The sequence below is a fragment of the Dicentrarchus labrax genome, unplaced genomic scaffold (assembly GCF_905237075.1).
Source record: "Dicentrarchus labrax unplaced genomic scaffold, dlabrax2021, whole genome shotgun sequence".
In the NCBI taxonomy this organism is placed as follows: Eukaryota; Metazoa; Chordata; class Actinopteri; family Moronidae; genus Dicentrarchus; species Dicentrarchus labrax.
The window spans coordinates 15,189,999-15,215,208 of NW_026136722.1; the positions used below are offsets into that span (position 1 = coordinate 15,189,999).

General features: G+C 39.2%; 1 protein-coding gene and 1 non-coding gene across 3 annotated transcripts in view; both read right to left on the bottom strand.

The window, feature by feature from the left end:
- The window catches only part of kcnh6a (potassium voltage-gated channel, subfamily H (eag-related), member 6a), a 34,532-nt gene extending 11,809 nt beyond the window's left edge, over positions 1-22,723 (bottom strand). For both annotated transcript variants that reach the window (XM_051388129.1, XM_051388128.1), the window contains exons 1-6: positions 22,099-22,723; positions 19,037-19,267; positions 16,754-16,903; positions 16,315-16,418; positions 15,132-15,441; positions 13,856-14,058 (exon numbers count right to left, since the gene is read on the bottom strand). In XM_051388129.1, the coding sequence (XP_051244089.1) occupies positions 13,856-14,058; positions 15,132-15,441; positions 16,315-16,418; positions 16,754-16,903; positions 19,037-19,267; positions 22,099-22,174 (1,074 nt within the window). In that variant the 5' untranslated portion in view covers positions 22,175-22,723. The remainder of the gene's footprint in view (positions 1-13,855; positions 14,059-15,131; positions 15,442-16,314; positions 16,419-16,753; positions 16,904-19,036; positions 19,268-22,098) is intronic.
- On the bottom strand, positions 16,960-17,031 carry trnac-gca (transfer RNA cysteine (anticodon GCA)). Its single transcript has one exon. It is a non-coding gene; the product is annotated as a tRNA-Cys (tRNA).
- Positions 22,724-25,210: the final 2,487 nt, after the last annotated feature.

The window sequence follows — 25,210 nt, forward strand, 5'->3', positions numbered from 1 at the left end:
TTCTGAGCCTGAAGGTAAGTAACAACTTCCTCAAAAAAGCTCTCACCAAGTTTAACAGGAGACAAATTCACTGCCATTTAAGAGCGACATATCCATACTCAGTCAAATTATTAACGCAGCAAAAAAAAAAACAGAAACAGAAACAACTCCAGCCGTTAACGAGGCAAAAAAGACCAATATACAAAATATCCATCCAATGCTGACATCACTCCCTGAGGGAGTTGTCTAATTGCATCAAAAGGCAGACCAGCAGAAAACAGTAACAATGAGTGAGTAAATTCAGTAAAGCGAGTATATGTATATCAGTAAATGAGTATGAAGATCCCACTAACCGGCACGACAATTAGAGCCTCTGTGTCCAGGTTCTCATCCTTGTGTTGGTTGCAGCAGCAGAGGAGGAGGTTCCTCCAAAACCTCTGCAGCCCTACCTGCCTGCTGTGTAGTGGCCATCTCCTCTCCTGCATCGCTCTTGCAGAAAAACAACACTTATACAAAAACCTCAAACGCGGCTCCAACAGTGGCTCTGTGTATCTCTAACCCCTCTCCACAGGCACTTAACTAAGTCAGATCACTAACTGCTGTTTTAAAGAGCCCACTGCAGCCTCACCTGCCTCTGTTGCACCCCGTGATCCCCATTTTATCGAGACCACGTGACCCCCTCCTACCAGCGTTCTGCTCAATTGTGGACCAAAATAAAGTGCCGGCATCGATTGGGCGCCATGCAGAGGAGTGATTTTAGTTAATTCTTGGTAACTGCAAGGTCAGGACTCCAGGCAAGGCACGGCTTTATTTATAGAGCTCATTTCATTACAAAAAACACAATGTGCTACATTTTAAAAATACATAAAAACATCAAGTATATGGAACAAAGTGGTTTAACAAAACACATACATACATACACACAAGGTTGACAGAAACACACAAAAGGTTTTGAGCTTAGCTTTAAATGTAGATACAGTTTTTATATATCACAGCTTATCAGGCTTCCAGAGGGCAGGTCCACTGATGGGGATATAGTCAGTGAGCAGGTCAGAGAAATACTGGAGAACTGAACCAGAATCGGTTTGTGATCTTTTTACTTTTGATATATTTCTCAGGTGGTTGATTGATGATCTCATAATATTTGAAATGACTATATGTGAGAAAGCTCTCCTCAAACAAACCATCTCTATAATTCAATATTTGTTATTTCCCCTTGCTAATATTCATACCTACACAAACTAACTAGCCCATGCAAAAAATGCTGCGCATTGTTGTCTTTCCATGTCCTCTCGAACCCTCCGGTGGTTAGCCCCTCATTTGCATTTTTAATTTGCATGATAATGGTCAGAGTCACTACGACAAAAGAAGCTGGACTATATGATTGGCTGCTGTGTCTCTACAACCAAACACTCACACAGGAACAAGGAGGAAAGTTCTTCAAAGAAAACTTTCCCAGCCTAGACTTTTCCCAGCCTAGATGAAAACAGTGGCCAGAAATAGTCAAATTAAACTGCTTCTCAAGGACAAAGTATCATCAAATAGTCACTAAGTTTGTACTTGGCCATATTTGGTAAACAAAAAAGCAGGGGGGGATTAAGTTAGATATTCACAAGGAATAACCGAGGCTTGTTTGGTTTTTATTGTTGCATGCAACTGCCTTTACTGACAGAGGGATGTTGGCTTCTGCTCTTCCTCCATAAATAATTTTTTTAAGACCAATTGAATACTGTATTTGGAAACAAGGTTAAGGTGGGAAAAGAGCATTGCAGGCAACTCACCACAGTGGCTGAACAGATGTGAAAAGACAACACGGTAATGATAATGTAAACACATGAGCAAATGTTCACTCATCCAAGAAATGTTAAGTTATTGATGTTGTCCACTCTGTTTCATAATGATAGCCAGAAAACAACTGCAACCACCACCAGTTCGCACGCAACAGCCCTCTGTCACTTCTCTGACTTCATAATTAACATATGACGTTATGAGACTGCCTCATTAAATAAAGTTTAATAATAATATAGTAAAAGTTCACTGTTTATACATTTTTATATTAGATTGAAATTATATTTGAGGCATCAAGTAAAGACTGAACAGGATTTAAATCATGAAACCAAGTGTGAAATATATGGAACTGCTCCTTCTAGGGCACTAATAGTAAAAAGAACAACCTGAATACTAAATGTTCACAATAATAAAACTATAGATATGATTGTGGATGTTAGTTTATCTGCTATCAAAACAAAAGGACCCAACATTTATCCTTATGTTTGAATAAAGTCACAATGCAAAGTGCAAAAACCTTCACATATAACTCATTCCAGCCACTGCATTCTCTGTATTCTGTCTTATTTAACTCTAAACATGAACACAACACCTATGTTTGTACGTGAAATCCTTCAGTAAAACAGGAGCAACTCAAATGCAAAATGTTATGAAAGCAAAATAAAGTGAAAATAGACTGACAGGACCTTGCCAAGCTATCATGGCATCAGCTTAACCTGGATGTGAAAGCTGACATTGCTCACCTGTGGAGCTACAGTAGATAAGCAGGAATGGCAAAGCGCAGGATGAAGACAGAGAGAGGGAGGAAGAGGAAGAGTTTGAAAAGGTACAACGGTAGAAAACAAACAGGGAAGTGGAAGAGAAAAAAAAAAAAGAAGGCAGGAGTTTGAGAGACCCAGTAAGGCTGAGGTACTCACAGGCTGCAGTTTATGCTTGAAGCTCATGCTGAAGCGCACCACCACAGGGTAAACAGCGGGAGAAGACCAAGAGACAATAAGAGAGAGAGAGAGAGAGGGAGACGGCAACCATCCGTTTGCATCTCCCTCCCTCCTGCTCCCTCACTCATCCTCCCTGTCTATAGCCCAGCCCTCATCATGGGATCCTCCTTCAGGCTCTATGAATGACGGCATCCGCCTCCTCCACTGTTGTTGTTTAACATGCAATAATCTTCTTTAAATCAGCAAATTATTGTCTTAATGTTGACATAGACGGGTGTATCAAAATTCATGTGCTGTTTCTGAGTTACCATAAATTACTCAAAGTAATTGCAGGTATTGTTCCAATATATGTATAAACAATAACTCTATTGTTATAATAATTATTAATAATATTATATATTGTATATTTTAATGCCGCCATGCATGTTTTTTTTTTTTCTAAATTACTGGAAAGTTTGTTTGTTTTTTCCCATTTTTGTGAAATGCCAAACATTAATTGACTGATTATATATAAAGAAAGCAGAAAAAAGCTCACAGGCAGATTCAGGCTAGTGTATTGAGGACAGGAGCGTAACGCAACCTCCTCCTGAACTTGTAATATCTGGTGGTTGCTCTTGAATAATGAGTTTGATCAGTGAATGTGTTTAAATCAGAGTACTTTATGTATTTATGTATGAATTTATAGTGAATTAATACACTTCAACTGTGCACCTTTCAAAAAACACATACAATTCTAGTAAAGTCAAACTGCATCCAGATTCCTCTACAGCCTCCTGTTGTAAGCTGATTCAAAGCCAGGGGGCACCAGATAAACACACTTCAGCTTTCCTGAACAGCACAATACAGACACACACACACACACACACACACACACACACACACACACACACACACACACACACACACACACACTACGTTACAGTTTGCTGGGGCTTTTCTACAGTTACCAGTCTTTTACAAGCTACAGTCAAATCAATTACACTGTGTGCTTCATGTTACGCAGACAAATCAATATGAACAAAGATCAATGACAACCTTCATTTCCCTTTCTGTAAGGTGCCAATCGAAATCCAATTATAAAGGCAGGATAATGAAAACTTTTATTGTATAACAGAACATAACCAAAAGTAAAAGCAACATATGCTCATAGATTCAGTTACAAGTGAACAACATCATAACTCTTTAGAAAACTTGCATTTGGTGTGGTTATTGACCACTGCTTACAGTTTGTTCCCACGTGGCAGCAGCAACGATTATTGTGACCTAAAACCTGACCTGCAGGGCTTGGCATTCGTCTGTGACCCCACGACTATGATACCACAGTAAGTCAATTCCAGCTGTTTTAACAGGACAAAAAACTCCAGCTGGAACAAGCATGAAGACGGCTAGAGGGGACTGAAGTGTGATTTAGAGGGCAGCTGGAGGTTTGACAGATGCACAGAGTGTAAGCCCGCTGCCCTCTACTTCCATTAGCTCCAGAGGCCAAGGTCACTGACAGCGTCAGGCCACCGAGTGCCGCTCAATAGCCTCACAGCTGTCGCCCTTTTTACTCGCTTTCATAACTACATCTCACCAGAACCCCTTTCCACTCTAACAGACAACTTCACACTCTGTGATCCCCACACACACCCACACAATCTCCATATACATCCTCACACACACACACACACACACACACACACACACACACACACACACACACACACACACACACACAACAGTGAGCCCCTCTTCTCAATGCTATAGCATCTATACTGACTTTACATAGAGCAGATGCAACACTAGGCTATGAATAAAACACTCTTATAACTAACACAATAATACAATGCTACCTTCTTATTAAACAGACACTTGATTTAGTCTATTGTCGGTTAATGAAAGTTTCAAATATGTGTTTGTGTTTCCAAGGAAAAGTGTTTATAGTCTTGGTTTGTTTGGAATAAGAAGAAGTAGATATGGGCAAATAGACAAGCAGAGATACACTTTGTCCCAGTCCCAACCCCCCCTCACAAATGTGTTTTATTATTGTCAATTCGCTTGGATGTTTGAACTTTACTGTGCAGAGTTTGACACTAGAAGGCTGTTTTAACATTTCTGCAGAGGGGGCACAGTTTCGTTCTTTGATGTTAAAGATGCACAAGTAAGATTTTGTGACATGACAACTAACAACTTGAAGCCTCCAGTGCATATACTGAAAATAGACAATGGAGTAGCAGAAATATTGTGTCCATTAGTTTTACTTTTGAAAAGAAAATATAAATTTCTAATTCATAGATTCTGTATTTTTTCTTCTGCTCAAATATTTCTATTGATTATACACTAGTATTGTGTACGGTGACATTATTTATAATATCAGAATGGACTGGTGACTCTAATTTTACAGACAAAACACATGAACGAGAAGAAGAACACCATCACACCTTTTGCGTCTATCAACTCCTACCCAACATCCCTTAATCCCCAGATTCTGGATATTTTTATGAGGGTGAAGGAAGCAGAGTAATTTATATATGTCTTAAAGGTATGTAGGATTTAGTGGCATGTAGTGGTGTAGTTACAGATTACACAGCCCTATCTTGACTCAGTGTTTGGTTTGTCCGTTCTGGCCTACTGTAAACATGGAGGTTCAACAACAACTAATGAAAACATACCTTTGAATATTATATTTAATTTATACCAATAGATTCTCCTAAATGTTACACATGGGAGATTTAATGAAAGTTCAGAGGAGACCTTAAAAATTAATCTGCTGAAAATCTAGAGAAAATGTCTTAATATCATATTACTATATAGTGTTTAACAACACACACTAAACACATACAAAAGACAATACTCTAAACATTAAACAAGATAAAAAATATGCAAAAATAGCCAATGATAAATTATTTTCAATATAAAGTTTATAATCTTGTACTAAGTAATAATATCACAGAATAAGGGAGGTTTATGAACAGCCTCTAGACAGTTCCTTTATACAATATGTTATTAAACAGCTACTGAAACAAGCTGATTTGCACTGGAAAATGAATAAATCTCAGCCCCTTGTCTACAGAAAACAAGATTTTTTTTAAAGACTTTAAAGTTGTTAAGATAAAGAAGACCTGAGGAAGTTTTGTGTGTGTGTGTGTGTGTGGTCTGTCAACAGGAGACATACCAGAGACAGATAGCTGTAATAGCTGCTTTCTGCCTTCTAACAAAAACAAAGAGTTGGACAAACCCTACTGAGCAGCAGACAAACACTCCAGTAGCATGCTCACTTTTTTATCTAAACTTATACATGACGTCAGCAGAGTCAAGATAACGGCTCGAGTGTTCTGCCAGGCATTTGAGGAGGCCTTCTGTTCGCCCAGGCAGTTTTTCCAGGGCCACAGAAGCCACGTTGCTTCCGCATTGTGTACCGAGTCACAGCCGGTAGTCGATACCACTCTCCCTCCTGGTGTGAAGAAGTGAGATTTCACCACCCCCAAGGCAATCACAAAGCAATCACATAGGGAAATAGTACTGTACAAAAAACATGCAAACACCATCAGAAGACAAATGCCTGTTATGTGTTGTGGTGATTTGTAAGCGCATTGTTTGGGCTGTAAGATGTTTTTCCTGTTACCTCCATATCCTCCATAAATTCAATGCAGTGTAAAACCAGCTATGTTCAGAGTGAAATCACTGAATTTGTTTGTAATCCGTTTTGGATCAAGAACTAGTATTTCAGTTTTCTCACCATTTAAAAGTAAGAATTTAAATGTCATCCATTGTTTGATTTCTAATTCTTCCAGCTTCACCAGCTGATGACAGGCATCAGGGTCAACATAGATGTAAACCTGAGCATCAAATGGAAACCTAGTTTGTAACAATCGATGAACGTATCAAGGGGCAACATGTAAATAGAGAAATTATTGGGCCAAGCACAGATCCTTGTGGCGCACCATTACTAACCTTGATCTGATGAACAGTTGTTGTGTAAATCAAAGTGAGACCAAATCATTTACTTTTGTCAGAGCAGTTTATGTGCTGTGGAATCTTCTGAAGCTGGATTGATTCATACAGATTAAAAGATTAAAGGTGATCTATTTTGAGTTTCTGACTCCGGACTCCGGTTTTTTAAGGCGTTTTGAAAAAGACTGGCAGATTTGAGGTCCGTGTATGGGCATTGATTTTCTCGAAACGGGTATTAAAAACAGAAAACGAGTGCTTATTTGATTTTGTTTTAAAAATAATGAAATACAAGTTTCTTTCATGGTCGAAAGGGTGAGCGAAATTTAAAATATTCGATTCATTTTCTATTTCTATAACAAAATAAAATACTAGAAAAAGAAAAGAAAAAGCCTGTTTTTCTATTCTGAGAGGATGTTGTTTTGGGCTTTAGAAGAAAAAGAAAGCCTTAATTTGGTGTCGATTCCGCATTTGGTAATGGGGAATGCGTATTACTTCCGGTTTTCAAAATAAGGTATTTAGAACGTGCTTAATTAAAATATGTTACATTAAGTCTTGTGCCACTGATGAAAAAAAACTTTATATCAGTATTTTACTGCACCGTGTGAAATGCCAAATAAAGTCTCATTTATGCCTCCGATTGCATATTTGACCATATTTGAGGTACTGTAAAACATATTACTCTGTTTCCTGCTACTGATGGTATATTTGACTTTTACACATATGGAGTACAAACATACTTAATATCAGCATTTTACTGTACCATTTGGGAAATTGAAGAATAAAGTCCCATATTTATACTTCCGATTCCATATTTTCTTATATTTTGAGCTACTGTAAAACATATTGCTCAATATTTCCGGCTATGGTGAAGCATTTTCATTATACTTCAATAATGCTGCAGTAATCATGACAAAATTTCACACAAATGTTTAAGATCTTGATAATATAAACACTAAACACTAAACACAAATCCTACACAATTCTAATTTGTTTACTTTTCAAATGCAATGCCAGCCACATTTTCTTATTTTGCTGCTCTGCTGTGTCCATTTGTAGGTAAAGGGAAAAGAATTAGTTTTAACTTAAACACCATTGTACCTACTGTCTCTTCCTCACTATTATTTTTATATTATTCGTGTGACAGCTGTTGCGTGGTTCCCATACAGTTTTTTTACAGTAGCTCAAATATAAGAAAATATGGAATCTGGAGTATAAATATGGGACTTTTATTCTTCAATTTCTCCAATTGGTACAGTAAAAATGCTTGATATTAAGTATGTTTGTAGTCTTATGTGTAAGTCAAATACACCATCGTGCCAGGAAACACTGCAATATGTTTTACAGTAGCTCAAATATGGTCAATATGCAATCTCTGGAGGCATAAATATGAGACTTTTATTTTGGCATTTCTCCACACTGGTGCGTAAGATACTTGTATAAAGTTTTTTATTCATCGGCATAAAACACTTTAATGTAACATATTTTAATTATAGCTACTGTTCTAATACCTTTATTTGAAAACCTATATACGCTTTTCTCCGCTTTACCATAATGCTAGAATACTTGTACACTGGACATTTGTGCTATTACCCAGATCACTCACGGCTATTACGTTACTGCCTACTTTTCTTCTCACGCACGGTCCTGTAAATGACAACATCCGGTCTCGAATATGAAAACAGGCCTTTTTCTGTTTCTTTTTCTAGTGATTTTATTTTTGTTATATGAAATAGAAAATGAAAATCGAATATTTTAAGTTGCTCATCCCTTTTGACCATAAAAGAAAACGCTTGTATTTCAATTTTAATTTTTGTATTTAAAACGAAAATCAAATAACCACTCTTTCTTTTTTAATATCCGTTTCTGAAGGAAAATCCAATGACCAAACATCACGGACCATGATTGGTCTGTATTAGCTGCTGATCAAATTGGGGTCCTGTTTATGTTTTTTTTATGAGTGGCCTGATAATCCCTGTTTTAAAACTTGAAGGCACAATTTCACTAGTAAGAGAGCATTAATTATCTGTAGTAATAGTGGGTTGAGAATTAGAAAGCTAGGAATAGGATCAAGTAGCGGGCTTGGAGGGAAACACCAGTCTAGAGTGTTTCAAGGGAGATTATCTCAAAGCGGATGAGCTTGCAAAAAGATGTTATTTTTTCAATTTTGTATCAGATCAGAAAAATTAGCAGTTCTAGCACCACAAAAGGCACATTTATATGCAGGCTACTGGACCACACAAGCCAGAACGTTTCTTATTTGTGGTTAAATGCACTTTTGGGAAAATTATCGATTATCCCATTATTCCCAACATCAAGACCAGTACATCTCATGCATGACAGGAGTAGTAACATGACGAAAGGGACAAGAGAAGGAGGCTCAACCCAATTTGAAGTGTCAGTTAGATTTGCACAGAAGCAGCCAACAGAGATGTCCTCCAAAGAAACCATGAGAGTACTTTTTACTTCTACACTTTCAGTACAGTTCCCTGTGCTTTTTCAGTTTTACTTGAGTAAAGAAGTTGAATCAGTACTTCTGCTTTTTACACACAAATGTACTTCAGTAACGAATGTGTCTCCTCTGTTGATCTGAAGGGGAGGTAGATGTGTTTAGATTGCTAGATCTGAGAAAGGAAGGTGAGTATCAACATGCTGTGTAAAACCATTAAAGTCTATGAGATTTAGGAAAGCTTTACTTGATGGCTCGGATTTGTCATCAACATGAATATTAATCCTCACAATTAAAACACTGGTTATTTGTGTCAGTATGTCACAAAGGTAGAATACTCTGATAAAAAATAAAAAAAGAAAGAAAATAAGGCCCTTGTGTGATACAAAATTGCTATGATTGCAACTTTGCATAAGAAGTACCTCAGATGACTAAAAACAGAGGTGTTGATTAGGTTTATCATTAACAATCTGGAGTCATATATAACAGCTATGCCGCCACCGCTTTTTGATTCACATGACACTTGTGTAGTGTAATTTAGAGGTGATGCCTCATTTAGGCTTACAAAATAATTTGGCTCAAAATCAGCAAGGTTTTAGTGATTTAATGTTAATAAAATAAATCTTTAAACGTTTAACATTTTGCAAAGCGGCAGGGGAAGAAAAAAAAAGGAAGGCTTGGCATAGATTTGCTTTGCTTTCAAAAATTGTAGCTCTTACATTGAACATCCTGGTCATCACTGATTATGAGTGTGACATGATAGCTGTGGAGTAAATGGTTATCAATACTATGGGGATTTTATGGGACTTGGCAGCTATCATTAGAAGTTTTTATCATTTGAATGAATAAAAACAGGCCATGAGCCAGCAGGACCCTCTCTATCAAGAGTGGTTGTGTTTTGAATCAAGATGAGGTTGTTCGAGTTTTGCTCAGATGTGAGTCAGAAGGAGTTAAAAGCTATATAGTTGATCAAATTTGACATCAGTTTCCTAGACCCTTTCCAATTTGTGTGTAGGCTATCAGTCTTACATAAATCAGTCCAAAAAGAATGGCTGATAAAACCATAACCTGTTGGTGTACAGATGTTTTGCAACCACTTATGGAGGCTAAAAAGACAGCTGAAATGTTCAGATCTGGTTGACACAGTGGGAATAGGACCAGGTAGTGGACAGCGTCACTCCAGGCTGTCAATAGTTAACACCAATGATCCCATGTCGCACTGGAGCTTAATTGATTGTCTGGACGTCATTTGTTCCTGCATTCACTATGACTGTGTGGATCAAAGGGTGAAGTTCAATCAGCTTTTGTAAGAGTTCAATAAAATCTGCTACTTTGCCACCAGAAAGGCAGCAAGTAGATCCACAAATCTTTTTTTTTTTCTGGTGCCAATGCAAACTGAGAGTTTAGGTGCAAGCTGGTGATTAACAATCAGTGCGCTAGTATTGCAAGAGAATTGGCATTGCTGGAGGTGGTGGCTTTGGGGTCTGACAGTGGTGCAGAAAGGGAGGCTTTGGATGTAGCAGCAGCGTTACTGAGTGCCCAAATGGAATTATCTCTGGGCTTAATGCTACATTCGGATACTGAGGCTGATAGTCCATTTGCTATCCCAGGAGCTCGGAGTGCTGGGCAGGTAGCACTTGTTGATTGATGCTATAATCGGTTTCACGAGCATGAGAAACTGGAGAAACTGCGTCATCTGTGACCTCAGCCAGAGGAGCAAAGCGGCTGAACTGAGGAGGAATCATCTTCTCTGTCGGGGTCGTAGAGCGTAAGGGAAAACTTTCTCTTGCCTTTCACCATCGTTGCAGGAGGAACAGATGGGAGTGGGGTTAGTGCCACCCCCTTGTGGTGTGGTTGCCAAGACCATCGGAGACTGACAGCCGGGCTGTTCTAGCCAGGCTAAACCGGATGCGAGCTCCGTTAGTCACTGGACAAGATCCATGATTAGGAGTTCAATCGATTTCATCTCAGTTATTATGTTTCATGTTATGTAATATTTGATGTCGTAGCCATTCTTCAGGAGGCGACTTCAGTCGGACAACCGGAGAGACAGGATCATCATGGTAGGTAAGGAGATTGACCCAGGCTATTCTTCTAGTAATGGCAGCTGTCCAATTGAGGTCACAGACTCAAAGTCAGTGCCCTGCAGGGAAATGGGGTGATCTGTGGTATGTTGCACGCAATCAAGTGAGAAGACTGAGGCTGTGCAGGAATGTAGATGGTTGGTTAAAAGAGCGTAAAGGACTGCAAGATCGGTTAATGATACTGATTAAAAGGATAAAAACACTTAAAAGCAGAATGTGAAACTAGACGAAAGACAAGAGATGCTGGCTGTAGATGCTGATGCAGGCACGTTGAGCACAGCAATGAAAGCACTTAGAGAACCGCTACCACAATTCTATAATCGAGTAATAGCAAATGTATCGGACTTCCTCTAAAATATACATGCAGTATTGAATGACTGATATTGGCCGTTATTTCTGGAGAATAATTTAATCCTCTCTGTACTTACTAGAGAGTCGTACAATGATGAATGATGAATGTAAATGCCTGCAGGCGGACTGTATTCTGTATCTATTTGTTAAGTGCCATCAAATTTAGCAGGAAAGCTGGGAATTACCACAGTCATCTGAATTTGGCAGTATTTTCACATTGTGTTCAAATGTTGTGACAGCTTATGTCAAATCAGCCAAACCAAGAATTTGCCAAACAATTATAGGAAAACTGTAACAAATCTCAAAAACATAGAAAGACACACATATGTATATTAGCTACAAAAGATTGCATGGTCCATCAAATCATCATTCAATAAATAACTAGATTGCTCTACACCACAGAGTTCAAGGGATTCTTCATCATCAATTGAATACCTTGCTGAATAAAAACCTGGACCAATTCTTTAATTCACTCCATTCCAATAAACACATTATGTCCAAATTATTTAGACAACCAGCTTCTTGTACAATGCCCTAGTAGAACCAAAATGAGCGTTACAACTGTCCTCATTATGGTACTACTGTATCCAGATTTTCAACACAAAACACACCACTTGTTCCTTGTTCATTTGCCACAAAGTTTTACTGACAGAAAACAGAAAAAACCTGGTCAAAAACGCTACCACTTTGGCTCAGACAGGTTGGAAAGAGAGTCAACTGAACTGTGTGGAAGCCCCTCAGATAAACTGGGTTAAAGTGATGCACTGAGGGAGCCCCACAGTATCCGACTGCCAGCTCTGTCCTAAACCAAACAGGCAATTAAATGACATTTTGGTTGTGAGTGTGTGATGTAAATAAATGCATTCACGTACCACACTTTTACATTACTTACAAATTTAAGGTGCTATTACCTTTGTTACCAGTTTTTACTAGTTTCTGAGACACTAAATATCTGAGCAATATACTGTGGTTAGTATTCAACATTTAATATTCCAACACAACAGCTTCAATTAACGTGGAGTTACTTTGCAGAATTTGTAGATTATTCAATAATGAGCTTAGGATAAGATCATAAAACTTGCACACAAAAAAATTCTTATATAATTCTTCTTATATAATCTAAATATTATATGTATATTAATATATATATATTAATAATAATATTACATTATATTTTTAGGCACACAGACAAACAAGTGTCCTTCACCTCTATGTCAAAATGTCTTTTAGACATAACTCGTTATCAATAAAGGGTTTTAGAAGATTTTCTCAAAGTACAGAGGAGTACGCAAGGCTTTAATTATTCTGAGAGCAGGAACTACTCTTCATTATTTCATTATCTCCAATTATTTTTAATCATTTCACCGGTAATACTTCACGTGTAAGGAAGTAGTTTTCCATTGTGGTGATTATTCCACTGCTGTGTGTGAGGAAGCAGTGTACCAAAGTGAGCACAAAGACACTGTGGCACAATAACAGGTGGCTGATGACTTTGTTCTGCTGCTGGTACCATAGATGTCACACCTCAGGTGAGATTATTCTTTCACACTTTCACCCTGTGACTGCAGATGTCTTTTAGTATCTTCAGTGAGCCAGAAGAAATAAACAGACATCTTTGTCTGAACTATCTTATGTGCGGAGACATTGACTAGATGTGACAGTGTGGGAGATCAACTACAATATTGGCCAACAACCGGAACTTATCAAACAGGACGACAAGAAAAGTAACAAGACATGATTGATATTATTCCTTTTTCCAATAATACTGTGACAAAAACAACTAGCAGACAGAACTATTGTGCAACTTTGTTACCACAAAATCTAAATATGACCTGAAGTTAGCGGGGGGGAAAAAGGCATCCATCCCTTACAAGATCCTTTAGTTATATTATTTTGAAACAAGCAAAAAAACAGTAAAAAAATCTGAAAATAGATAATTTGCCTAATAATTTCCAAGAAAAATCACAGCTGATGCCAGAGCAATGATCTACCTTCGTGTCATCATGAAAACCTTTCTAGAAAAGTCTTGGTTCACGTGGTTATTTTTTAAGAAAAACAAGTCATGTTAGTTCGTTCCATAGGTGCAGGCACATCCATTACTAACTTTTCATCAACCAAAATGATAACAAGAACATCGAAAATCATTTTTTGGATGAAAAAGTAATTTCAGTCATTCATCTCAAGAGCAAGCTCACAGACAAGCTATTTAAAGGAGCCCAGTACCTACGACCACAGAAAGCTAGAACAAGAACAAAGTGCAAAGAGAGAAAGAAAAGATGGGATTTATCATCTCTCTCTCTCTTTTTTTTCCTGAGATGGAAAAGGACTCGTGTTACCTGTGTGACCTGAGTGACCTTCTCTGTGACGTTCTGGGTGCGGTCTTTAATCTTGCTGGGTGCGATGATTTCAATCTCAGTGGGTGAAGGAGGTCTCATCCGGTCCGAGCTGAAGGTGAGAGTAACCTGAGGAATGCGGCCGATGGTCCTGAGTCTCATCAGGTCTGAGTCCGACGTGGAGTTCAGAGCGCTCGGCTTCAGATCTGCAGCAGAGAGCAGCAACAGGAATATTATGAATGGCAGTGTGAGATATGGAACAAGTGAACAAGAAGAGAATGAAATTGAATATCTGACAATGTATTTCAATGATAAAATGATTTTTAAAATTCGCTATGATGTATTTTTAAATGATTGTATGTAAAAGTGTTCAGATTTGAAGGTCAAATCATGGCCAAATTTTAAATATACATTGCAGTTAAAATGTTTTTGTTCATCTACTATTCAACAAGGGAATTAAGACAGACTGCATTTCTCCTCAGCCTCAAAGACACAGATGGACAAACAAATATGGTGAAAATGAAAGAAAATGTGACAGACAGAGTGGGAGTCCGGAGTATGATTGGAACCTGCAAAAAAAATACATAATTTCCTCACAAAATATTTCCCCTGAGAGAAGAAGGGGGGACATATGTGCCGTGATGTGCAATTTTAACACAAATGGACCACAAACCCTCACACACACGCACACACACTGGCAGAGGGATTGATTAGTGTGTCTCTGCTGGAACAACCATCAGGCGACCGCACGTGCTATGATCTCTCTTTCTCTCTCTCTCTCTCTCTCTCTCTCTCTCTCTCTCTCTATTTCAGTCTTTTCTTTTGTCTTACAGAAAAGATTCTTTCATTGAATCGTGGTGAGTAATCTGTCATGAGCTGCTTGTACTTTTTGTTGCTTGTTCATCATTTTCTGATTGGAACAAAATCAGATATAATGAAAATGATGAGTGATTCCATGAACAACAACGTCCCCTCCATGACAGTTGTAACATAAACTGACTTTGAAACTGACCTGGCATAGGTTAAACTCACCACAAAAAAACAAATAAATTACACATTTTTGAATACAACCCAGGTGTCCACATCTTTTGATTTGTATTCATAGTAATTAAACTGTCTTCAAAATCAATGTGGTATCATTCATTTATGTTAAAATACAACATGTTGCATCTGAAGCTTTGACTGACCGTAATCCTGTATTAAATTACTGTATCAATTGTTGTCTAATCATGTAATCAAATTTTAAAAATTCCGGAGATGCTAGCAGGATCTCACTCACTGCTATTGGCTCGCGGTTCTCCAGGTCGACTGTTCCATTCTGCCCTCATGCCATCAATGTCGTCCAGTGACGAGGCGCGTCGGAGGCTGCGGACGCTGTCCCGAGAACAGCTCCGCGGTAACGTCCCCCTGGGGAAGGCGAGGCCAGGGTCCAGCCGGTCTGTCAGCAGGGAGCGCTGCTTGGTGGAGGACTGGGCTGCAGGAGAGGGAGGATCCAGGTCCTGTTCTATCAAAGCTTCCGTCTCAGACTGCATGCAGCTCTCTTTGGACGGGATCCGAAATTCTTTGAGAGGAACTTCCTCGCTGTTTGGCTTTCAAAGACAGAAAGCAGGTGGCCATGTGTCAGGTGTACAAAAACTTTAATTACTTAGGAAAATATTCTCTGTCAGCTGTTTGTTGTGTCATCCAAATCAGGGTAACCAAACTCATAGCCTACATCACAATAGCACACCTACAATAGAAAAGGAATGTTTTATTGCTACCAAAGAGTCCCAACATGTAAACTTGGGCGACCTGGCCCAATATAGCTCCAGTGTCAGATATGGATACTGTCAGGAAATAGTTTCTCACAAGAAGTGATTCATCAAAACAGAAGAGAAGCCTAAACAGAAGTGAAGGAGGCTCTGAGAAAAGAAAGATGAACTCAAACAATGGCAGATAATTTCCCTTCATTCTTCCCTGTGTTTTTTTATGGACCAAGGAATATTGGTACTTGTATAGTCTTCCAACCGCTCAAAGCACTGTACACCACACTCCACATTCATACCAATGCAGAGCATCTGGATGAATTCAAGGTTCAGTATCTTGCTCCAGGACACTTTGACATGTGGTGGGAGTAGCTGGAGATCAAAACACTGATTTTGGGAATAACAGACAGCCTGTTCTACCTCCTGAGCCACAGGCATCACCAATTTCGTGTGAAAAGTATAGCCTTTTGTCTCTAAATTATTTGTTTTGTGCTATTCATGTGTGAAGAACAGTTATATCAGTGTAGAGAATTAAAAAAAATCAGTCATTGAAAAGGCTGTGCAGAAAGTGTATATTATTTTTCGTATAAATTCTGGCTACTATCACATGCCAGTACGTGCTACAGCTGAATACAAGGCATACATATATACGTAAGCATACAGCATTGCATGATCTCTTGTGAGTGTGGTGAGTGTGTGTACTGTACATCAGCTCACCTGCAAGTAGTCCACTACCACTCCTTCAAACTGATCTTTGGAAAGTGAAGCTCGTCGCATGGACCGCAGCACCGGCAGCCTCATCTTCAACCGGCGATTCTGACCTGAAGGGAAAACTCTGTGTTATCAAAGCTCAAAACTACTACAAATCTACTACAAATTATGTTCATGTGCACATACTTTATATTACCCAATATATTATACAATAATGTGTGAGATATTGATTCTTACTGCACCACACAGGGTGTTCTTTTTGTACATGTATGTGTAAACAATTATTGTAAATCACTGAAGCAAAATTGTTACATATGAGCATAAACTAATACATTTAAGTTGCAAAAATCACATGTCTTAGTTTATCTCTAGAACAGAGGAAGACTCAGCTTCCCTTAACTTGAATGTATATCATGCAAATAAGGTATAAGACAAGTGGCTTTACAGTAAATCCATCCTTGGGCGACTCTCTGCCTGAGGCCCGACTTCTTGAGAGAACGATCAATCAGCTCCTGGAAGTCGAGGATGAACATGATGACAATGCCTTCCTCGTTTTTTACGGGAACAATGTCCACCAGGCACGGTCTGCAGGTTCCTTTAGGCATATAAAGAGAAAGAGAGAGAGATAATGGCAGACATTAACAGGAAAACAGGGGGCATCCGGATTTGAACCGGGGACCTCTTGATCTGCAGTCAAATGCTCTACCACTGAGCTATACCCCCACATGCAAAAAGTATGACTGCCATCTGATCTATTTTATGAGGCCATGCCTTTGTGGAAGGTCATGAGGGAGGAAATCACAGGAAGGAAGAGAAAGGAATAAGGGGGAGAAAACTGGAAGGGGCAATGGGAGCTCAAACACTGAAAGCTAAAAAAGGCTAAATGAGTAACACTTCCGTCACGTCTAACTTCAGTCTGCAATCAGTGTGGTCTAAAAATAGAAACGGGGGAGAGAGCAGATCACACACACACACACACTCACACACACACACACACACATACAGAGGACCATACATCCACACACACTGAGAGCCTGCATTCAGTCCCTTTCACATATCCACTCTGAGAAAACTCTGACAGGTTTTTAGTTTGGAGATAAAAGGGGGGAGAAAAAAAATCAGCCTGTGAGAGCAGGCGACTTGTTCTGAATCACACTGTATCCACTTGTTCGCAAATTTTTCTGCCTGTTCAGTCGGGGAGCACAGTAGGAAGCAGGAGACAAAACAAATAGATGCTTAGTGGATTTGAGCTGGCATGCTGATCACATTTCCATGACAACAGCACTCTAGACTGCACGCCCCATGCCCAAATGGCCAAAGTAACAAAAGACACGTGTGTGTATGTGTATGTCTGTGTATGTAAGTAGACAGTAAATCTATTTGTGTTTATGGCGGACGTTTTTTTTTTCCGTGCTTGCCTCCATTATGTGTTTCTGCCTCGGTGACTCTGTTGCAAGTAACTGTTCAAGGTAAAGAAGGAATTAAAATGTTACAGGTGACAGAGACCAGTGAGGCAATATTAAGCTTTGAGAGGAGAGAACATTCATGAAAATGCCACCGTGTGAATCGCAGATCAAAGGTTTAAATGTCTCGGTTTATTATTTCTTTCTGTTCTGTCACTCAGTTCTCTCTTTACAATTTTTAATATCACCATCTCTAAATCTCTACTGTTTTCATTCGTTCTTGCTTCTCCATCTGTGATAATTATACTTTTGTTTGCACACAACTCTTCTAAAAATCAAAGTTTTGCAATAAAGATAAATACAGGTTGAGGTTGAAGCACAGGAGAGATTGCTGAGGAGGAAGGGGAGAAGGGATTAAGGTTATGACAACAAACCAATATGGAAGAACAGAAGAAGAGGCACAACAAGTGTCCATTAATTGGAACAGCTCTTGAGAAGAGAATACGGTGCTGGGTCTGTCTGCCTGCCTGGTCTCGCTGCGGAGGTGACTGAGTGCAGAGAATGCAATGTGATTTAAAGACTGATTATAAAAACCCTGATCTGGCCATGATGGCTGATTTTCAAGATCGGAGTCTGTAGTGGTCTGCAAATAAACATGGCAGGTGACCAAAAATCAAGATCTTTTTTCTTCCTCATAGAATATGGTAAATATCAGTGTGTTAGTATTGTGACAATGTTAGCAACTCACATTAACCAGATATAGGCTCCTTTTGGTTGAGCTTTGTATTTATCTACTGTGTACTGAGTTTACCACTGAGATCACCACTGTATATATTTATGTACATACATTTTAAACCAAGGAAACTACATTTCTAAACAGTATTTGTCCTTCAATGTTAACATATATATATATATATATATATATATATATATATATATACGGTATATCCTAAAACAAGTTGTCGTTTCTTCACTTTGTGTATCTAAAACCTAAAACATTAGTTTCACCATCCATATTCCAGAAATGAAGATGTTTTAAAATGTCCAAAATATGAGCAAATGGCTCAATGATGGTTAGGGTAATAGGAGGGATTAGGGTCTGTTGCAGGTTTCTTGTCAGAAAATGGATGGCAAAATAGTGGAACATATGGATGATAATGGTGACTGTGTTTTCATAACAATCAAGCTGTCCAACAGGCCAGATTCTGTGATGGCCAGAAGGCTCCTGCCCAGGGATCTGAGGTTGCAAACAGGCTCACAGTGGTTTTTTAATACCCTTCCATCTCCTTGTGTTTCACATTTCCTCTCCTTTCTTCCTGTCTTACCTTCCTTAGCGTAGTAGAGGATCTCAACCTTGCGCTCCTCAGAGCCGAGCAGGGCCTGTGCCAGCTGGGCCAGGGCACTCTTCATGGTACCAGGACCCACCAGGAACTGGCAGGTACAGGGCTGCTGCATTATCTCCGCCCTGGCAAACCCAAACAACTGGCAGAAGCCTTCGTTGCAGTAGATGATGCCACAGTTCTTCATCTGGGCGTTGGCGATCAGAAACTTGCGATCTGAAGGGCACAAGATGGGGCGTCACATCCAGTTTAAAAGAGGAAATATGTACAATGGGTTGAAGTAACAAAGCAAGTAAAGTTGTTAAAACATTTTCTTTATCTTTAGGTGTTTAACAGATTATAGAGTATATGTTACAATTCTTAAACATACCTTAACCAAGATGTGCCTAATTAAAGTCAATTAGATATAGTCATTGATCAAAAAAAGTTTAGGGTATTTACAATAAAAATTACACTAACACAGTTTAATGTAATCAAACACATTTAAGTGCTCTGCGTAGTTGTGTACGCTCTACACAATCAGTTGAAGTGGAGCTAATAAAGTCCACCTTTCCATGGTGGTAATGCTATTAGCGTCACAATTTCTCCCAAGGGTCTGAAGAGGAGCAGGTGGGCACTTTAACACAAGGGCCTTTGTGGCGTCACACCTGCTCTCACATAACTTGAGGGAATTTGCCACACTTTTATTTATTTAATTAAATTGTCGAATTATTTTTACCGTATTTGTTTACTGCTAGATTATGTTTAGTGTCTATTTATTCTGATTCTGTTTCTATTTTCTCATCTCTCTTTCCACTGCACACAGTGTATAGTCACTGTTTTCTTTATATGGTTTCGGAGGTTGTTTTAATGCATGCAGCAAATTATTTGAATATGATCTTTAAATGTTATTTAATGTTATAGTATTGTTTCTACATATATGAAATTTATTTGAGCCCACAAAAATATATTTGCCCCAGCCCCAAGTGGGTTTTTTTTTTCAACATGTGCAGATTAATTATTTGTCATTCAATAGCTTGCATGCTGCATGGAAACTATGAGTTGGGGGAAAATACTCAATTAGCTCAATGCAATGCTGTTTAGCAGTGAACATGTGTCTTTCCACCAACACATGACCCTCCTAAGGGGGTCGACCACCACCAATAAACTTTCATCCTATGGGAAACACCGCCGGCTGTACACTATCAGGTGGAAACTTTACCACAATAATGGTAAAAAACCTTTTGATGCAGAGTAAGTCTCTGCACTCAGAAAAAAATCCTTAATAGTAATTCAAAGCTCATATACCATCCAGTTCCTGTTATTGATGATTGTAATGTACGTGGCGCCAGCAACAGACGCTATGCAATGCACGTGTTGGCGAAAACTTTGTCCACACCATGAAAGTGAATTAGGACAGTTTTGTTCGAAGGCTGCTAATGGAGGAGTTCAGTGAGCTGAATGAAAAGTACATACATATCCTCTGCAACATCTGACTGGCCCTTTTATTATCCTGTGGTGGAACTGGGTTAAACAGCTCTCCCTACTTTCTGCCCCCACAGATGAGGGGAGGGGACACTTCTCTCAGTCCCTCTCTTTCAAGTAAACGGGTGAGCTCCTCTGGTGGAAAGCACATCCTGTCCAAAGTCATTATCTGGGGCTCAAAGCGGAAACACTGATCGTCACACCGTTGCTAAGCAGCACTGCTGTGTCACGTGCACTCACCTGGCCGTGCACTTACACGTGGATGCGCGTGCACACAGACACACACAGACATACAGTAGAGGTATTACATAATAGTTTTTTAAAGGAGCTCCTTGAATTAAAGCATGATTGGGGGCCCCAGATCTAATCATACCAAAAACTTAATTGAGAGTTGTCAACAATCAAGTATTTCTCCTTGTTTGGTCAGTGTCTGATCAGGACGCCAGGGGTATTTTCAGTGTTACACATCCAACGCGCTGTGAGTGGTCAATAGTGTAATGCAAGAAGGCGCCAAAGAGAAAAGGGATGAAACTGACCTTGAAAGGTAGACTGAAAAGCAGACTATTTTGTGGCATTTGTAAACATTAAATTAGGCAATATTAAGAAAGATAAACGACTAATGTGCTATGATGTACACAATGTGAGTTCAAAATGGAGAGGTCATCAAATGCAACATCCATGTTTTATCTCAAGCCTTAGTGGCTTAGTGCAGAGGTTTTTTCTTTGTAAATGTGTGGTCTTTGTTTGCAGCTAGTGGAACATGTGAGCTAATGGAACATAATGTAAGACATCAGGTGAGCACTCACAAACAAACACAGCAGGTGCAATAACCCTAAAACATAAAAGGAGCAGCGGGGGACCTGTCAACGTCCCTGATACAAATTAGATAAGATATTTCAACGTAACATGAAAAGCCTGTCAGTCTGGCACCTGTTCAGGACAAAGAAAGAGTCGACATTCATTCGAACACAATACAGCCGACCGATCAGGTGTGAAAAATAAAGGATAGAGGAGGCTGGGGCTATAGTGTTTGTATAACTAACATAATGAGTGACTGACATAAAGATGAAATCAAAATAAACAAAGAAAAAGAGGTTTTACCCACATTATTCTTATTACTGTAGCCTAAAAAGTACATCCAACCCTGTTCCATTGACAACAAGGGTCTATATTATTAATCCTTAAATACTGTTTCCTCCTTCTGATGATAACCACAAGCTGTCAGAAATCCTTTTTAAGGGACTGAGGACATTATTATACCCCCCTTTGAACACAGGATGTAGGTAATGAAGGGCAAACTGAACTGAACTCTTTTTACACACTTTATTTATTAGCTTTTTTAAGGGCTTCCACCTTTATCAGATTTATTAAAATCATATTACATCATTAAAAATTGTCAAAATGATCCAAGTCTGTGTCTAAAAGTTCAAAAATATGCACATTGTGAAGGTGTTAAGGTTTTGTTTTTTGTTGTTCTCGTTATCATGGTGGGTGTTTTATAATCACCGCCTGGAGGTCAACTGTGTGTCCGCACTCTAACACCATCACATGGTCACAACTTAACTCATTTCATGTGCACTTACTTTGCTCGTCGAATTTCCTGATGATAGTGTCCAGGTAGGTGTTCTGGAGCGCAACATGACCGCGTCTCACAGGCATTTTGATGCTGAGAGAAAAGACTTCTCCGACACATGAACCTTAGTAGTTAAAAAATAATAAAATAAATAAATAAATAAAATAGAGAAGGATCTGAAGTCCCACCCGTGAAGAAAACAATCTACTTCCACTTGGTGGATGAGCGTCAAAAACAGGGTTTTTCCTTCTCCGAGGCTGCCGCTGATGGTGAGGGGATGAAGCGCTGGAGAATGATGGAGAGGAGGTCTGGTTGCCAGGGCGATAGCAGATGCAGGAAGATGCGCGTTGATAAATTGACGGGGGAAAAAAACCAAACAAAGTAAACTAGGACACTGCAAAAGCCATATGCAAAAGCACTTTACCTTTTAAAAAAGAAAAAACAAACAGTGCATGCACCGGTTTCCACCACGACTTGGTGTCCCGCACTCAGTGAGGAAGATGAAGTTGGGGGACAAATGCTCTCAGTTTGTTTTTATAATCGCAGCTTTCTCCCTCGTGTTCGGACACTGCACGATATGGACGGCGGAGAAGAAGCGTCTATTAGCCAGGATCCGTGGATCCACTGTCCCCTCCACCGGCTCCCCCGCCCCCCACCCACCGGCTCGACAAGAGCGGCTATCAAGGGTGTCAAGTCAGTCAGAGTCCACCAGGACAGGCACGGAAGTAAATTTAGATTCTTTCAAAATAAAGCCAAATTATTTTCTTTATTTCTCCGGATAGCCTCAGAGCATGCAGGAATAAGCATGAGTCAGGGTAAAGTTTGCTTTAAGATCTCTTCAAGGTGGCTAGGACAAGCTTTATAAGGGAATATTTCTTCAAATAGCCCATGGTAGGCTCATGTCCTGCAGCATGGTCGTAGTGGGCCCAAAATTACTTGTTTATTGTAACCCCAAAATTTGTTGCAGCACTCCCAAACCCAAAACTTTTTATTTGTTATGATTTAGTACAGTGTTCTTAAATGCTTTTTTTCAAAATCACAAGGCCAGACATTACTGCTACCAACCCAGATTTTAGAATATACTTAGATTTAAAAGTATTGTGGTCATGGTATATTAAGTAATACATATTAATTATTATTTAAATTAATTAAATATTAAAAGACTGTCTAATTGTTGTCATAGTGTCCTCAAATGTCCTCAAAATCAGTCAAAGTATTTCTTAATAACTAGATGTTTTATTTTGAAATCCAAGCCCTGAAGTTATGTTTACTCTGTTGTGGATGACTTGACAGCGGTCTGACACTGACAGAGTGCAGACCCTCATCTACTCTGCTTCACTCCACATCACAAGTCTCTGAGCTCAAAATAGCAGCATCCTCTCTTTCTGTGGCTGCCCATCACACTCCTGGAGTATAATATTAATCTATAGTCATGATAAGGTTCAAATGGCCCCCTCTGTGTGTGTGTGTGTGTGTGTGTGTGTGTGTGTGTGTGTGTGTGTGTGTGTGTGTGTGTGTGTGATGTGATGTCTCCTTTAAATCTTTCAGAAAAATAGTTTGGGTTTGTATGTTGAAGTAGCTTCTTTCTCTGTTCTTCACAATGACTTCACAAAGGAAGCACCGGGCTTGCAAATTCCTAGAGAGCCAACATTATGAATCACAGCACACTGATGAGCTGGATAAGTGCCACTAAAGCAGAAAAATCTAAAAGTGAAAATGAAACACGGTTGTAAAGTCTGGTGAGAAGACGGCGCTCGGGTTGTCACAGCCAGGGATGTGTTGATATTATTATAGTACTCCCTTATGAAATACAAAAAGGACCTTCACCTGGAGTCTTATGACTTAAAGGACTAAATCTTCTCCCAGAACCCAAAGAGGAGACACGTAGCTGGCACAAGCTGTGTATTTCAGAGACAGAGCAGACGTTCAGGCCACAGTTTCAATTGTATACCTACTTAAAGGTCACATGGAGTTGCTCCAAGTGGCATCTTGCACATTGTCAGTCTTGTTTGGGAACAGCCACCACAGAAGAGTTTCATTGACCAGCTCGTCTGAGTGTTGTTTACCGGTGATGGTATTTAAAGGGCAGTCTCATTGTGGATCCTACCATACTTCCTTTTTCTCAGCATGTCTCAAACACCAGTGACTGACACCTGTATTGACTTTCTTTGCCTTTGTGCCTTTTTATATTAGTGGATAGCTGATCTATACATTTAAGAAGTCATCGCTCCACTTTGTCCAGAGACAGTTTGGCCTGAGCATGTGTCCACTGAAACAGTGGTTCAGTCTGTAAAGGGTGTCTGGAGATCAGAGGGTATGTGCGTTTATGGTCTGGCAGACGGGCTGAGGTGGTTGCTCTGTGTTTTGTCTCAATGGCCTTGATGAAATGAGGGCTAAAATTAACCAAGGAGCACACATGCCTTCCCATGACCCCTTGGTGTGAGAGCCAAGTAAGACAGGAATGTGCACTAAAGAGGGCAGCGAAAGACAAAGAGCACTGGCTGCAACACTGGCTGGTACGTGAATTTGTAGGATCGGTTGCAGCATCCCACTGATTATTTCCTCAAAGTTTTTGGTGTTTTCTTACCGAAAGTGTCCATATATACATACATATATATATATATGCACTGCAACCATACACTGTCTTTATGCACTCTTTGACACGAGAGTCAAACACTGTCCAAATAGAAAGATTTGGGTGTCTCAATTTGTTTGTTTTCATAACTGACTTGATTTTGGTTTTAAGAGCAGAAGACAAGAAGAGTTCCCTTCTCTAGAGTCTACAGTAATTTATTAAAATATATGGAGACGACAGGGAATGACCAGATAAATAATCACTTAATTTGCTAATGAAAAAAACTAAACTGTGCTTAGTTAACAGTTATTTTCATAATTAATTCATCTTGTTAAAGTAAATCATTTCATCCATAAAAAATCTGAAAATAGTGAATGCTTTCCCTAATTTCCTTAAACCTAAAGTTATATCTTAACAATTAAGAGGCTTCACTGAAGTAATGTGTACTTAAACAATTTGGATGGACAGTTAATCATTAATCATTTCAGCTCTAATGTATTTTGATGCAGGTTCAAATCAGATGAAGAAAACATCTAAACATTTGCAA